The sequence below is a fragment of the Sminthopsis crassicaudata genome, chromosome 5 (genome assembly GCF_048593235.1).
Source record: "Sminthopsis crassicaudata isolate SCR6 chromosome 5, ASM4859323v1, whole genome shotgun sequence".
Lineage (NCBI taxonomy): Eukaryota > Metazoa > Chordata > Mammalia > Dasyuromorphia > Dasyuridae > Sminthopsis > Sminthopsis crassicaudata.
The window spans coordinates 80,641,614-80,658,689 of NC_133621.1; the positions used below are offsets into that span (position 1 = coordinate 80,641,614).

The following is a 17,076-nucleotide window of genomic DNA, read 5'->3' on the forward strand; positions in this document are numbered from 1 at the left end:
GTGTAAACTTTACTTAGATACTTACTAGCTGTTTAGCTCTGAAAAATCCCAACTTCCCAGCCTCAGTTTTTTCTCATCTGTAAAAATGGCAGTATTTTTAATATCACCTCCTTTACGGGGCTGTAAAAATCAGGTGAATTGGCATTTACAACCCTGAAAAAACTATATATTAGCCATAAGCCATTAGCTATTGTTTTCCCCTTCTCCACTAAAAGGTCACTGTGAGGTTAGAGTCTGAGAATATCAAGAATTTAAAGGGGCTTCAGAAGGCATCTCTAACACCCTCATTGTGCCAAGGTCTCCAATTTAATTCAGGACCGTCTCCAGTCTCTTGATCTGTATTTTGCCACTGGATTCAAATGGCTCTGGAAGGGAAAGTGAGGCAGGTCACCTTGCACAGTCCTCCCTCACTTAAATCCAATTCACTTGCATGTCATGGAGTCACCTCCCTGATGTCATAGCCATAGAACCAAGGATGAACAACAGCATTGTACAGGTGGGAACACTGAGGCCCATGAGGGACAGAGCTGGGATTCCAACCGAAATCCTCAGCCCAAGATTATAGTTTAATGGTTCTTCCTCCCTTTTAATGAGATTTAAAAATTTCTATAAATGGTGTATAATTGAATGTATCTTCAGATTTTATGTAGATACACTCACTTTTTGCCTCTTTCTGGATTCCAGTTAATTTCGGTATTCATTCCTAGCCAAGAAACATCTCTCTTGTCCTGCCTCAACCCACGTGGGGGGCCTCCTCCTGTGGGAAAAACTCAGGATCAGCCTTTAACAGGACTCCCTTCTTTCCCTCCTACTTTTTCCTCTCTCCCTTCACTTCTCTCCACCCAGAAGCAAAGTCAGGCACTGGAGGAAAGCAGGGTTGTATTGGGGGTGGGGGGAGGAAGAGGAGAAGAGAGAGAGAGAAACAAAAGGAGGAGAAAGTGGGAAGAGCTCAGTAGAGAGGAAAGAAAAAGGGGAGGAAAGATTCTGGGAGACCTTCCCCGACGCTCACACTGCACCGCGCAGGGGCAAGATTAAGGGGGGTACAGCTGAGAACCTGGGAGCCTCTGCTTGTTCCCCCGAGTGGGGAAGGGGCTGAGCTACTGTAGCCGCAGCTACTGTCCCAGAGTGCACGTGGGTGGCTGCTCCGGCAGCGGCAGCCACGGAGGCTACACAAGCTGGACTGGCAGTGGGACGTGGGTCCCCCCACTTGGGTGGGCACTCTCCCCCTTCGGAAAGAGAAGACACGACAAGGCAGGGCTCAGGAGCCTCGGCTGCCTGTAGGGAGCAAGGCGAGTCGGAGAAGGACTAGGTAGAGTGGGAGTAGAGTAGGGGTGCGCGTGTGAGAGAAGAGAGGTCAGCTCTTGTCCCCTTTGCCGAGCGGACCTCATGTTTCTGCTCCGGGTTCACGGAACTCTTTGGAAGAAGACAGCGGAAACGGGATCCCCTCTTTTCAGCTGATCCGTGCACCCCCATCCTCCCCGCATCCTCCAAACCTAGGAGCCAGGCGTCTGAGGGGATGAGGACATACACTGCGCTGATCCCCCTTCTCCTAACCTGCTGGTGCCTGCTGCCGGTATCTGTAAGTAACGTCCTTCCTCCACGGGGGCTCCAGGATTTAGGGAGGAATGGGGCGTGAGCGGGGGGGGGGGGAGCTGTGAAATGGCAATATTGTCTCTCCTCTCTACAGCCCCCCACGCCAAATGTTGGTTCTGTTAGACCAAGCTGTCACGGATTCTTTTTGAGTAACCTAAGAAGGGGTGCGCCTATGCTGGGAGTTGTCAAGAAAGTTTAGAAAAAGGAAAAACAAACCTCCGGGCAGGGTTTGGGGGTCAGACTTTTATGAAAGAGCCCCGTGGGGCAGCCGCCCGCCCGCTAGGTGCTTGGAGGATACCCACTTGCCGTCTCCTTCGTGCAGCACACATAGTAGGTTGCAAGCTGGCTTGCTTTGCTTTTCCCGAGCTTTCAGATAAACAAGTTCTCCTCCGGAGCTCGCAGCCTACACAGGCAGATGTTTCCAAGTAGAATCGCTCCAGTCTGGCGAGATATTGCAACTCTGGGGCTTGGAAAGAGCCTTATCTTCTTTCCCACCAAAGTTCTCCCGCAACATCCTGCCCTTGCTAGAAATGGGCTCTAGCTGTCTATTCCGAACCATTAATACAGTGATAAAAACCAGCTCCTGAGCCTCTGAATGCAGAGACGCAGCTGAGAGGATGGAATTGACCGTGACCTTTCGGCTTTCTGTTGCAAGAGTCAGCCTGGGCAGTCGTTAACACAGGTTTCCGACTCCAGAGAGCAGCCCCGTGTATTTGACTAGGTCACTAAACATCTTTCCGTGTCTAATCCCTTTATCCTCTCCATCCCCATCCCCACCTTGCACACACATGCACAGTCCAGTACTTTTCTGTTTAGAACTTGTTCCCAAGAAAGGAGAGAAGAAAGAAACCTTCAGAACATCCTAAGTAAATTTGTTGCTGGAAAATATTGAAGCTGAAACTCTCTATTTCCAAGCATAGGGATTTTAAAAAGATAAACCAAAGTGTAGTGGATAGTCAAGTCAATAGAGAGAAAAAAACAATCAATTCTTCTTGTGTGAATAGAATTCGGAATAGATAATGAAAGAAAGTGTTCCCCAGGGGCTGGAGTTTATTCTCATGGGAAAGATCTGGGTTCAAATTATCCCTCTGATGAAAACAGAGGCAAGTCATTTATTCTCTCAGCTCCCTGTACATCTCTAAGATAAACTGCAACCCCGCTGCTGAGTTCCAGATGAGGAAGGACTTTCCACACAGGTGAAACTATTGTCCAAACAAAGAATGGGGAAGTTAAATCTCAACTCTAACTTTCCTATGTGCACATCCTACATTCAGGGAAGGGAAAATATAAAGCATGAGCATTGTTAATACTAGCATATTAGTTGAAATTAAGGCCCGGATCAAAATGATGAAACTTATTAGAATTGATCTTTGTGTTTGAGAACACAATGTAATGTTTTCAATGGAATGCTTGAGTAGGGAAAGGTTATAATTTCTAAAATACTTCCTATTTGGGGAAGCTTATGAGAATTACTAAACTTTGTTCTGAGGAGCTTTCTTGTCATACATGAATTCACAACAGACTCCATCACTCCCTTTCCTGAGAAATTGATAACATTACAGTATTACAGAAGTCTTCTGAAATACATACTTTTTGGCATTACAAGGTGCTGTTCTTTATTAATGCTACTTTGGTCATACTATTATTGTGACTATTTTCTATATCTAATCCATAGTGGTCTTTATTCTTAACCATCCTAGCCAATTTTCATCAATAATTTGGATGTTTTTAATCAATAAGATTTCCCCCTATTTTGACATTTAAGTCTATAAACATTACTTATTTCCCCAAAATATTTCATTTACAATCAGGAGTTTTCTCATATTGTAACTTGTATAACAAAGTGAAAAAATAAGACCTTGGTTCTTTGTGTGTGTGTGTGTGTGTGTGTGTGTGTGTGTGTGTGTGTGTGTGTGTATGTGTGTGTAAGGTACACCTCCTGCTGTTTAAATTCTTTGCCTAATGTATCATGGTACTATATATTCTGTGAATATTTTCCCCTCCAAAATAAAAACGTCTACACTAGGAACTTTATCTAACCTGTTTCAATGGTATTGAAATTATATATGACTTTATAAAACAAAAGAAACATGATTCTGTGCTTTTCTGCTTCCTTAATAAAAATATTCTTTGGCCATACATTCAGTCCCCCTAAATCTGAATTCCTTAACTGATGAAATGCAGCTGAACAAATGGGTGTAGACCTACGGACTGGGGAACTGAGCCTTCTCATCCATAAACATCCAGAATCAGCATTCTACATTGATAGTAATGTTATTCTCTAAGATAGAGAAAATTCAGTAGCCTTATCTTCCTAGATAGTAGCTATCTAGATAGCTTTTCTTAAATCATTATGTGTGTAATATATTTAAATCTGGTTACACATCTGGTTACAAAGTGAAAAATTATCTATCTCTTCCTGTTTCTCCTCCCATCCTCTACTCTAAAACTTAAAGTTAAAAAACTCACAATTTCACATTTTGTGATTCATTTTAAAATCATGTCTATACTATTTTTGCTTAGATTGGTAGCAGCTAACTTAAAAAGAGTGGAGAGTGCTTCAGAAAACTACGCTGACATACTTGCATCTGGTATATGTGTCATTCAGTACTCCCCTATGAATACTCACCAGTGTATTTACTTAACTCATCAACTATGAGATATTATGATTTTCTGTACCAAATAAATACTCAACTAAAGCATTCTTTTGTTCCTAAGATTAGTGCAAACTGAATACACCATATTATTTGTTAATAAATTTTTCCTTTAAAGGTGAGAGACCATATTCAGTTTTGCTTTTTACACTGATGTTTTCTAAAAGCAAACAAAAGAACTTCATTAAACAATAATACCAGAGGGTTAACACTGATTGATCTAGAATAGTATTATTTTGAAACAATTGAGAATGTATGGGAGTATGTATGTTCTGTTTTGTTTAATGAGGGATAGGTTTGATTCTACTCTGTGTGAAAGGACCATAATTTATGAAACATTCCTTTAACTTCTCATAGATAAATGGTATTCATCCAGAATGCAGATTGTACATGGAAATCCATGAAGAGGAAACTAAATGTATGGCCTTCCTAAGTACCCAAACAGAACACAAAGGTAAGAGAAAAGGGGCCTTTCCTTCAAGTCAGAAAGAATTAATTTTGTTTTGCTGTGTTTAACTCTTCATGACCCCATTTGAGGTTTTCTTGGCAAAGATAATGAAGTGTTTTGTAATTTCCTTCTCCAGCTCATTTTACAGATGAGGAAACTGAGTGACCTACCAAGATTGCCCAGCTGTTTCTATTATTGTTTGTTCTTTATTTTCCAAGAGAATTGGATTTTAAGTAAATGAGGGCTATGTCAACTCACCAGTCTGTCTTTCTTCTGGTGCCATCTAAGTCCAATGGCAAAATATAGTTCAGGATGACTGGAGATGGCCTCAGATATAATGTTCATGATTATACCTGTGTAACATGTATCAAGTTGCTTACTATCTCAGGGAAAGGAGAGAGAATTTGGAACTCAAAAAAATTTTAAATCAATGTTCAAAATTGGTTTTACATATAATTGGCAATAAGAAAATAAAATATATTTCAAAAGTTTAGATTCACCTTCACTCTGTTTCCTTAAGAAAACCCACCTAAAGACAAAATAGTTTTCAGACCCAATATCTTTAAAAATGTTTAAAATATGTTTTAAAATTTCATTAAAAAACAACTAAAGTGTTTCTTAAAATTTCTGGAGAAACTGAAATGAAAGTTTTAAAAATGATGCCACATTTCTTTCTTTCTTTCTTTCTTGGAAATTGAGGTTAAATGACTTACCCAGGGTCACACGGCTAGGCAGTGTTGTGTCTGAGGCCACATTTGAACTCAGGTCCTCCCTTGACTTCAGGGTGGGTGCTCTATCCTCTTGTACCACCTAGCTGTCCCTGGTGCCACATTTCTAAAAAATCAAGTCAATATATTTGCTCTTTTTCAATCTTGTGATATTTCTATTCACCACAATCTTTCATATAGCAAAGTGTTCAACTATTATATTTACCAGTTCTTTCCCTAACTGATGAGGTTTTTCTGGGCCAAAGAACCTTAAGCTATAAGCTCTGTCAGAATTTTTTACCTCTCTTGGTTATCAGTTCCCTATTAATTATCTTTGTTCTAACTTTTCTAACTAATCAAAGGTCAGCCTTGTTGGAAAAGAAAACAAGCAAAATGAGACAAGCAGGTTTGCCTTCTCTCTAGTCAGCATTGCCTCATCTATCCTAAGTACTATTCCCATACCTTCTTTGATCTTCCTATTTCTCCCAGTTTAGCTTTAAGTTCACTTTTTTGTCTTTAGCAGACTCATCCCATTCTGTTCTTTATCATCCCTGACACAATCTTTATATTATTCTATCACCTTAATCTTTGGTTATCCATTTTTTGCTTCCATTGTTTGTACATGTCATTGAAAAAATTTATTATTTTAATATTTTGTGCCTTTTGTCTTTACAATCATTTCTGGGACTCCCAATCTAGATTAGAGCTTCTCTTATTACAAAAAAATCCCACCAAACCCCCCCCAAAAGGTGAAGCAAAACCATCACATATTCTAACTACACATGAGAAGGAATAGCTTGCTAGATCATGATTAATGCCAAGTTCAATTACAACAAGATTAAATTTAGAGATTGTAAATGATGAACTGATATGGGATCACGTTTAATTCAAGCTACAATTTAATTAATGCAGTGAATGTGAGCTGGTCAAGGGTTTTAAATCTGGTTATCATCACTGTTCACTTGCCTGTTATAATATGTGGAAGTGATGTATACCACATTATCAACAGTTGTATTAATGTGTGTGTTTTTTTAAGAGTTCTTAACAAATTGGACAAAAAGAAGAATATTTCACCAGAAAACACTGCCAATGAAGAGAGAGAGAGAAAAGAGAGAGAGAGAGAGAAAGAGAGAGACAGAGAGAGGGGGGAGAGAGAGAGACAGAGAGAGAGAGAGAGAGAGAGAGAGAGAGAGAGAGAGAGAGAGAGAGAGAGACAGAGACAGAGACAGAGACACAGAGAGAGACAGAGACAGAGACAGACAGAGAAATAGCAACTAGATGTAGCTGAATGGCATGAATTAGTCATAGTCACCTTGGGATTGAATGAGAAGTCAATACCCAAATGTATGTATAGTTGTTGCTGTTGTTATTCAGTCATTTCCAACTCTTCATGACCCCATTTGGGATTTTTTTGGCAAGATGCTAGTTTGCCATTTCTTCTCCAGCTCATTTTACAGTTGAAGAAACTGAGGCAAACATGATGAAGTGACTTACTGTATACCACATAGCTAATAAGTGCCTGTGGCTGGGTTGAACTCAGATATTCCTGACTTTAGGACTGAGGGGTTCTATCCACTTTGCCCCCCAACTGCCCTAAAACAATGAATAGGTAATTCCATTGCCTAAGTATATCTTAATTCTGTCTCAGTGAATGTATTATTTAAGACTGCAGTTTCAATTAAAATTTCTTTTTCTCTTTTATGAGCCCCAGGAAAAGTAAATAGTGTTGAGAATAGTTTGAGCAGTTTTGACATTCCAGTCAATTAAAAGTAAGCTTTAATCCTCAATAGTAACACAGCCTTGCTGGCTTGCACTGATAGCAATAGTTACTAAAATAATTACATGGTAATTGCAAGGAGAAGAAAAAATAGTCCACATATTGCATGAAGGGAAAATGTTTTTACATTCTTTGCATTTGGGGTACTGTATTACTTGTTTTATTTTTAAGTTCAAGTAAATGGAAAGCTTATCAGGATGCAAATAGGGAGCACGGACTCAACTAAAGCTAAAATAAATATACTTTTGTGTTGTGTTAGAATTTTCTAGTTCAAATAAACAAAAAACATACTCAGAAAACACAGATACAAATTGAGGAAGGATCACACATGACATTTATAAACATCTTGCCTCTTCCACTTATTAGACATCCAATCTTGGGGAAGTCATTTAAACCCTATTAGAACTCAATTTGCTTATCTATCAAATGAAAAATTTCACCGAGATCTTTCAAGTCTCTTCTAGATCTCAATGTACTGGACAGGACAAAAGTCAGAACTGATTTGACTATTTTGTTTTGGCTTTGTCCTTTATGGTTAAGGAACCCTCCAATACGAAAGAAACCCCTATAGAGGGTGCTTCAGTAACAAGACTGAAGGATGCCTATGTGCTTCACAATTATTCAATGAGACTAACCATATGGTTTGGATCCTTTATGGAGGATATATAACAGAATATGGGTCTAAGCTCCACAGAATAAATAAAGTATAGATGGGTTACAATTTTCCCCCACTGGAGGGAGTATCACATTAATGAGATAACAGATTCATTGAATCATATCTATCTGTGTATATATATTTATATCTATATATCTATTACATATAAAATATATTTCCTAAATATTTTGGAGTTTTACTAATTATTCATATGGTCTGAGACAAATCACTACTTAGCTGGGTCTTAATTTCCTCATTTGTAGATAATTTCTAAGATCCTTTCCAATTCTAGTTGGAAAGAATTTCAGTTGGGTTCTGGTATAAGTTTGTTGCTAATTAGCTCTATAACCTTAGGTAAGGCACAATTTCTCTCAGTTTCCTTATTTACAAAATGGGGTAGAATTTAGATTTTAAAAAAAGATATTGTCCAGGCCTATATGACATGTGTAGAGCACAGTTGATGACAGACCAGATAAAAGGATTAATAAGATCCAGAGACCTATGCATTCATTGGGGAAAATAAAAGGGAACCCAAATAGTTGGTAATAGGATGAAGGCCAGAAGGCAGGAAGTTGTCATTAGGTAGGTAAAAGATGTCAGGAGAATCAATCAGTAGTTTGCCTCTTGGGCAGTGATTGTCAAAGAAGTTTTATAATTCATATAGTAGGAAAACAACCACAGGGTCTGAGAAGATGGAGGATTCTAATACTTGGAAAGATTGAGAATGTAGGTAAATGAGACAGAAGAATTGGGGATATTGGTCAAGGAGCAAAGGAAGGGATGTGGGTCCAGAGTAAAAATAAAATGGTCTAGTTATTAGAATAAGGCTATAAAGTAGGTACTTTGTCTCAAGCTCAGTTACTAGAAACAAGGAAACAAATTCCACTGAGCCATAGAAGCTACTGGTATAAGGATCCATTTTATTATTATCGTCATCATTGTTATTAACATGTTTTGAAAACTTCAAAGCACTGTATATATACATATATAATGTACATATATATCAGTTATTCTTATTAAATGACTAGAAAAGGTTTCATGATAACCTTTAGAACCAATTTGCCTAAGCCCTCAAATTATTATTATTATTATTGTCCCTCGCAAACTTGAAAGCAGTGTGCATCTCATTTTTTTTTTTATTTTATTTTTATTATAGGTTTTTATATGTAAAACATATACATGGGTAATTTTTCTTTTTTTTTTTTATAATTTTTTTAATTTTATATATATATATATTTTATAATATTATCCCTTGTATTCATTTTTCCAAATTACCCCCCCTCCCTTATTCCCTCCCCCCGACGACAGGCAATACCATACATTTTACATGTGTTACAATATAGTCTAAGTACAATACATGTGTGTGAATATCATTTTCTTGTTTGTGCATCTCATTTAATAATAATAGTACATGATGGCATATAATGTGTAAAAAGAATGGAAGAGGGAAAGAGAAAGTTATGGAGGACTTTGAACATCAAATAAAGAATTTTATACTTGATTGTGGAAGTCATAGTGAGGTTAGCGTTTATTGAATTTGAACAGGTAGGGAATGGTACAGTCAGATCTGTGCTTTAAGAAAATAAATTTGAAAGTTGTACATAAAAATGGACTGGAAGGAAGAGATATTCATAGCAGAGAAGCCAAACAAGCAGAAGGTGATGAGGGTATGTACTAGAATAATGTCAGGAAATAACGTCAGGTCATATATGAAAAATGTTATGAAGGTAAAATCTAGAGCCCTTGGCAAGAGGTTATATGTATGTGAGTGCATACATACATATGCATGCATATACATGTGCATATATAGACAGACAGAAAGACAGACACAGAAACAGAAAGAGACAAAGACAGACAGAGAGATAGAAATAGAAAGGGACAGAGACAGAGATAGAATAAGGGAAATGGAGAGTGATATTTAAGCTAATAACCTTGGTTTGCATGACATATTAATCTAATTCAATATTATTTAATGATAGAATCTCCATTAAGATTAAAATAAATAAAAGAACACACTATTGCTCAAATTATAGAATTTGAAATGTTATGTATTCCAACTTCTCACCTAGTTCAGGAATCTGCCTGTATACCTCCAGGAATGCAGAGTTTTCTAAGTCTATCTCACTATCTGACTGTTTTCACTGTTTAAAATATATTTGTTATTTTGAATTCATCTGCCTCCTTTTAATATACAAACACTGTTCTTAGTTCTGCTTCCTAAAGCATTAGAAACCATGTCTATATCCTCTTCTGAATGACAGCCCTGAAAATATTTGAAAAATATTTTATTAATAATTATAATGATTATATTTTAGCTAGTGTTTACTAGAATTTTCAGTTTTACAAAGCATTTTGCATATATTATTGCATTGATCTATTTTTATATACATTTTACAGATGAAGAAACCGAGGGTCAGGGAGGTCAGTGACTTGTTCAGAGTCACAATGCTAGTGTCGGAGGCAAAATTTGGACTTGGGTTATCCTGTCTTAAAGCTACATTTCTAAATCTGTTTTATTGATACAATGTAAATTATTGGTGTCCAACTTAAAATGTGATACCTAGAGTTGAACACAATATTTGAGACATTGTTCAAACAGTACAAAGCACCATGGGACTTTCTATAGTTTTTAATAATCAAGATGCTTTATTTCTATCAATAGGGCCTAAGATCAAAATCATATTTTAGAAGCAATACTACAAGATTGGTTAATATTAATAAGTCATTGCATATTCATCTCTGACTTTTTTCTAGTTATATCATGTATTTTTATCTTGTAGTGTACAGTTGATTTTTCAAAAACTTAGAGAACTTCACATTTATTCCTTTTAATTTCTATTTAGGATCATAGAATTTTAGAAATGAAAAGGACCTTAGCCTCCCCTCTAATCCTTTTATTTTAAAGATAAGAAAAAACCCAAGCTCCAAGAAAAATGTTCTAAAGTCATATAGTTACTCACTAGTAATAGTGATCCTAATCTTTTAAATTCCAAATCCAGGGCTCTTTCCACTAATTTATGGAATGCTGGGATTCTGTTATCTATTGTATTGTACTAGTTGTTCCATCAAAGACAGATTATTGAGATAGATGAGCCAACATGGAAGTTATCATATTTGTGCATACATAGCACACACATACAAATATATAGATAGATGTGTGTGTTTTTGTGAGAGACAAATAGAGACAGATATAGAGACACAGAGAGAAAGAGGGAGAAACAGAGAGAAATATCATATAAACACAGAGGAACCTTGTAATAATGCCATTAATATTAAAGCAATTTATCTGGTGCCCATCTAAAGGGATTCATAGGATAATAAATTTAAAGTAGGAAAAAAATTTAAAAGTCATAGAACCTATTCCAACCTCCTCATTTAATAGATGAGAAAACTGAATTGAGGGAAAGCTAGAGAACTTGGAAGATTTAAATGACTTCCCCAAGATCACATAGCTTGTAAGTTAATGATTCATGAAAATGACTTCATTAAATGTCTGTTTTTCCCCCCATAATGTGGTGCCATACTGTTGATCTACTAGGTATACAGTATACAGTAGATAATCTCATCCCTGTCATAGAAAAGACTTTAGGAGAGAAAATTAAGGAGTTAACAATAATTTTATTGGAGTAGGAAATAGTAGTATGGAAATTCCCTCTATTGGTACAAATCAGAAACCCATGTGAAAGCTGTTTTTTGCTTAGCACAGGTCATAGATGTCAGAGGCAACAAATTTTCCTGTTGGGAGATAGCATTTTCTCCTATATCTGCCACTTCTTCAAAGGAAAGAAAACTGTGAAGAAGTTATATTATGTTTGAAAATAATAAAACTTAAGTTCCTTAAAATTTTGCTATGATCCTGTCTTCTCTCCTACTCCCTCCCACAAAAAAAATTTTTTAAAAAAAGTGCCAAGTAGAGAAATATTCTGATTCATGTGTTTCACCTTTGCTCAGAAATACCTTGGGAATACACTAAGATGATACAATACACAGAGAAAAACAAAGAAAATAAGCATTAATTTAGTATATGTGCCGAACACTGTGCTAAGCATTTTACAAAAATATTATTTGGTAGATCTAGAACTTTACAGAGTAGAAAGCAATGATAATTGAAGTTTTAGAGTTGTAGATGGGATACACAACCACTTCTTTACTCTCTATATTCATATTAGGGGACACAGAGTTCACTGTCTTAAAACATTTAAATATAAAAAAGGAAAGAACTAGGATTCCTCAGAATCAATGTAAGAAAGAACTTTCTAACCACTAGAACTGCCCAGATATGGAAAGAGCTGCCTAATAAGGTAGTGAATTCCCTGTAACTGGGAATGTTCAAACATAGCCTATTAAAATTCATGTTTTAAGTAAAGATTAGACCAGAGGACAATATCCATTCTGGGGTATTTGATACAAGTGGGGGGGGAAAAGAAAAATAGAAAAACCCAAATGATCTACCCTCTAGCCCTGACCAACTTAGTTATAGAGGATATCCACCCTTCTCCCCAAAGAACAGGGCTCTGGCAATGCAATATCCCTATTTGAGAAAAATCCACATTCAAATAATCATGTGTTGAACATGAAATATGGTCAGATTCTGGGGTGGGAGATTTCAGTTTACAACAAAGGAGTTAATAGGAATGGACAGTATAAGACTAAGTGTATGACTAAGCCTAGTAGGTAAACTTATGAAATATTGTTTTATGATTCATGCTCCATTTTTCCTTTCTTTAGTTCCTTTCTAAAATGATCGTGGTTGGTTATCTCGGTTGCTAGGTGCTGCAGTAGATAAAACACTAGGCCTGGAGTCAGGAAGACTTGTCTCCTTGAGTTAATACTTACTAGCTGTGTGACCCTGGGCAGGTCACTTACCCCAATTAGGCTCAATTTATCATTTGTAAAAATGAGCTGGAGAGGGAAATGGCAAGCCATTCCAGGATCTTTTAAAAATGGGATCATGAAGTGTCAGTTTGAACTGCAATAACCAAACAACAATATCTCAGTTGGCTAGGTAATAATGAGCTTGTTTTGTTCATTCCCTTCTTGGGGCAGTTGACTTTACTAAGTTTCACGGCCACAGATTTAGTATTCTCATTCTGTCCAGCCACCTCATACGTACAGGCTATCAGTCAGAAAAGAATCCAAGTGAAGCATATGGATGATGAGGGGAAAATCTATCTTTATTACAGTGTGAATACAGAGAATAACGGAGCAATATAGTCACCTTCTCATCCAATGATGGCTCTTCATTCATTTTTAATCTTTCAATCTTTGTGGTACATTGGGTAGAATATTGGATGTTGAGTCAGAGGACCAATTTTAAATCTGGCTCTATCATTTACCACCTTTGTGATCTTGAAAATAATCAGTTAGGCCTCTTCCTCCCCCCTCCCCCCCTCCCCCCGGCAACCCAGTAGTTTAGTTTTCTTACCTGTAAAATGAGATTGAACTAAATGACTTCTTGAGTCCCTTCTAATTTTGCATTATGAGTTAAAATCTATGATCTTTCTTCTACAAAAATTCCCAAACTCCTATCTCCTTCACATCCTCTTTGTTATCAACTGGGAAAGGACAGAATGTGATGTTTTTAGCTATAGTCTATAAAACAACTTCCTTTGCTTAGGGCAACTAACTCTGGACAAGAAGTGTTTTGAAAACAAAACTACTAATCAGTTGCTTAGTAATAATAAGTTCCAGTATTCCATTTGCTATACATAGTGCTTTAATTTCCACTATTAGAACTATAGAAAAAAAAATCTGCATTTGATTCCACTGACCTTTGGATCTGTTCAAAATGCCTGGTAACAAACTTTTGTTTGTTGCTTAACAAGACAAAAGCAATGCTTCTTTAAACCTGATGGTAAGTTAAGAGTGGCCACTGCTGTGCTTTTTCTAAGGGGAACCAACTCTTGTTTTAGATTAATTTTTTTTATTTGAAATTGGTGCAGCACAAATGCCAGGGATAAAAATAGGATATGAAGATATCAGAGTAAAGATGTTGTAAAGCAGAACTGACAAAGATGAGTCAAAGAACTCTAATTGTTATTGGGAAAGGGGGAGAGGGAGAAGAAGTACAAAATATATATATATATATATATATATATGTGTGTGTGTGTGTGTGTGTGTGTGTGTGTGTGTGTGTGTGTATATAATTACTCTTTTAGTATTTGCATGTGTATGAGCTTGAATAAAAACAGAATGGAGTATTTTTCAAACCAAAGAGATCTCTCAGGGATAGTCAACTAAATAGCACAAGTCTAAAAAATTATTTGGGAAGGCAGAGGAGGAAATTATGCCTATTATAAGTTATAAGAGAGGAAGCAATTTTTAGTTAGGTGCATCCTTGTTCCCTTGGCTCTATTTTGAGTAAAAAAAGAATAACAATTACAAATCATCTAAAGGGAATCTTTTATTAAAAAAAAAAAAAAAAAAAAAAAAAAAAAAAAAAAAAAAGAAAGGCTTACTGGGTACATGGGGCATTTTGATTTAATATTGTTGCTGTTTTTTGCTGACTTTGACTTAATCTTGCCAATGTTTGTGAGAGGCACTCTAAATCTCACAATCTTAGTTTGGTCTTCACCCATCCACCTCTCCAGCATTAAAGACAGTGATGTGAGAAGAGACACTGCAGTAGATTTCTCTACTGCTACTTACTCCCAATTTGAACTGAGATTGCATATGAATGTTTATTTTTTCAATCAATAACCTTACTCCCTAATAAGCCATGGTTATGACATCTCTCCAGTGATAATAAACTACCATGTACATGCAGACAGCACTTTATATTTTTCAAGGTACTTTAAAATGGGGGTAAATAGGACAGTGGCTGTTATCTCCTTTCTACTGTAAAAGTCAGAGTGGCATTGTGACAAGAGTGTTAGATTCCAACACAGGACAATATTTTGCTTATGTTATCATGGCTTCCAAGTAGGAATTTCATATATATATATATATATATATAAATAAAGGAGGAAATTGACATTCAACTTCACAGAATTTTTAAAATGGAGAATTTTATAATCTGAAAAATGATCTAGTGAATTCAAGGCATTTTTACAAATGAAGAAATCCTTCAGACTAGTACATACCTAGAATCTCAGAGTAGCATAGAACTAAGTCATTCTTCAGCTTTTTCTTTTGTGGGTTCAATAATAGCATTTTTCCAACCTCTCTCCATTAGTATTCTTGGACAGCCAGGTAGTGTAATGGAGAGAGCCCAATTCTACATTTGTCCCAGATGAAAAACAATCCATTTGTACTTGACCATTTTCCCAATTTAATTTGTTATAATCTTTATATATTATAAGTCATTCCCCTCAAAATTGTATTTTTTGCAGATTTAATGAGCATGCTCTCTTCTATCATCCACATCACCATCCACAAAAAGCCTAATGTCTCTCTGGACCAGTATCAGTCCTTACAGAGCATAGCTTAACCTCTGAATTGACATAATGATTCTATTTTGAACTGATCTTCCACTAAGCAATACTGACAGGATTGTGATCTCCTCAGTTTTCAAGTCAAGAAGCATTTATCAATTCCCCATTATGTCAGGCATTATGATAAATTTTGAGATACAAAGAAAGGCAAAACCCAGATCCTACTCTCAAGGAGTTCACAGTCTAATGGAGGAGACAACATTCAAATAACAAATATACAGGATAAGTTGGAAATAAGAGCAGAGCAAAGACATTGAAATAGGGAGGATAAAAAAAGGCTTCTTGCATAAAGTGATATTTTATCTGAGACTGAAGGAAGTCAGGGAAATCAGGAAGTGAAAATTAGGAGGGAGAGAGTTCCAGGAGAGCGCCTGAAAAAACACCTCAAGTTGGGATGACAATCATATGTGAGAAACAGAAAGGACACCAATGTCACTGGTTTGCAGAGTTCCTGGAAGGGAGTAAAATTTAAAACTGAATAGTTTTCTGACTAATAATATGTGGGGAATACAAGTCTTGAGAAAAAATAATTTACATTTCTTGTTTCTCCTTTTTACCCTTGGTGTGCCTTGGTGACAAAGGGGAATTACATTGATCTAAGAGGGAAATTGATCTAAGTGTTGATTTTCCACAAACCTAGCTGGATTATTGCCCAGAGCTTATAATTTTTTAGATCTGGATGGGCCACAATTCAAGACTGCCAGCTAGAGAGGATCCTTACAGAAACACAACTTCACTCTCTGCCACAATCTAGTGCTAAAGTAGGCTGTAGAAGCCTTTGATAGAATGTAAGCACCTTAAGAACACAGATTTTTTTTTCTCTTCCATTTTTTGTCGTATGTCCAGCATCTAACATGTATCAAGTATCCAATTAATAATTCTATTGATTGACTTATGATGCAAAAGACCTCAAGGATTATGCTTAATTGAGGGATTATTTTTTTCCAAACTAAATTCTCCCCCTTCAAACAATAATCATTTATCAAACACTTGCAATGTACTATGTATGCACTATGCTAGGCACCAGAAACACAAATAAAAAAAATGAAACAGTCACTATACTCAAGAAGTTTATATTTTATAGGAGGATACAATTATTTTTTAATTTAATTAAAATTTTTTCACTCTTATAAAGGTTTTTATTTTCAAAATATAAGCATGGATAATTTTACATTGGCCTTCGCACATCCTTTTGTTTCAGATTTTCTTCTTCCCCCCATTCCCTCCCCGAGATGGCAAGCAATCCAATTTATGTTAAATATGTTAAAATATAAGTTAAATCCAATATATAAAAACATTTATACAATTCTTTTGCTGCGTAAAAAAAAATCAGATCAAAAAAAGAAAGTAAGAAAACAAAATGCAAACAAACAACAACAAAAAGAGTGAGAATATTATGTTGTGAACCACATTCAGTTCCCACAGTCCTCTCTCTGGGTTTAGATGGCTTTCTTCATCACTGAAGAATTCGAACTGTCCTGAATCATCTCATTGTTGAAGAGAGCCATGTCCATCAGAATTGATCATCATATAGTAATGTTGTTGCTGTGTATAATGATCTGGTTCTGCTCTTTTCACTCAGCATCAGTTCATGTAAGTCTCTCCAGGCCTTTCTGAAATCATCTTCTTGGTCATTTCTTACAGAACAATAATATTCCATAATATTCATATACCACAATTTATTTAGCCATTCTCCAATTGATGGGCATCCACTCAGTTTCCAGTTTCTGGCCACTACAAAGAGGGCTGCCACAAACATTCTTGCACATGTGGGTTCCTTTCCTTTCTTTAAGATCTCTTTGGGATATA

General features: G+C 36.3%; 1 protein-coding gene across 1 annotated transcript in view; it reads left to right on the plus strand.

The window, feature by feature from the left end:
- The first annotated feature begins 829 nt into the window (after positions 1–829).
- VIPR2 (vasoactive intestinal peptide receptor 2) overlaps positions 830–17,076 on the plus strand; it is a 140,773-nt gene continuing 124,526 nt past the window's right edge. The window contains exons 1-2 of the mRNA XM_074267293.1: positions 830–1,579; positions 4,605–4,701. Coding sequence (XP_074123394.1) covers positions 1,517–1,579; positions 4,605–4,701 — 160 coding nt within the window. The 5' untranslated portion in view covers positions 830–1,516. The remainder of the gene's footprint in view (positions 1,580–4,604; positions 4,702–17,076) is intronic.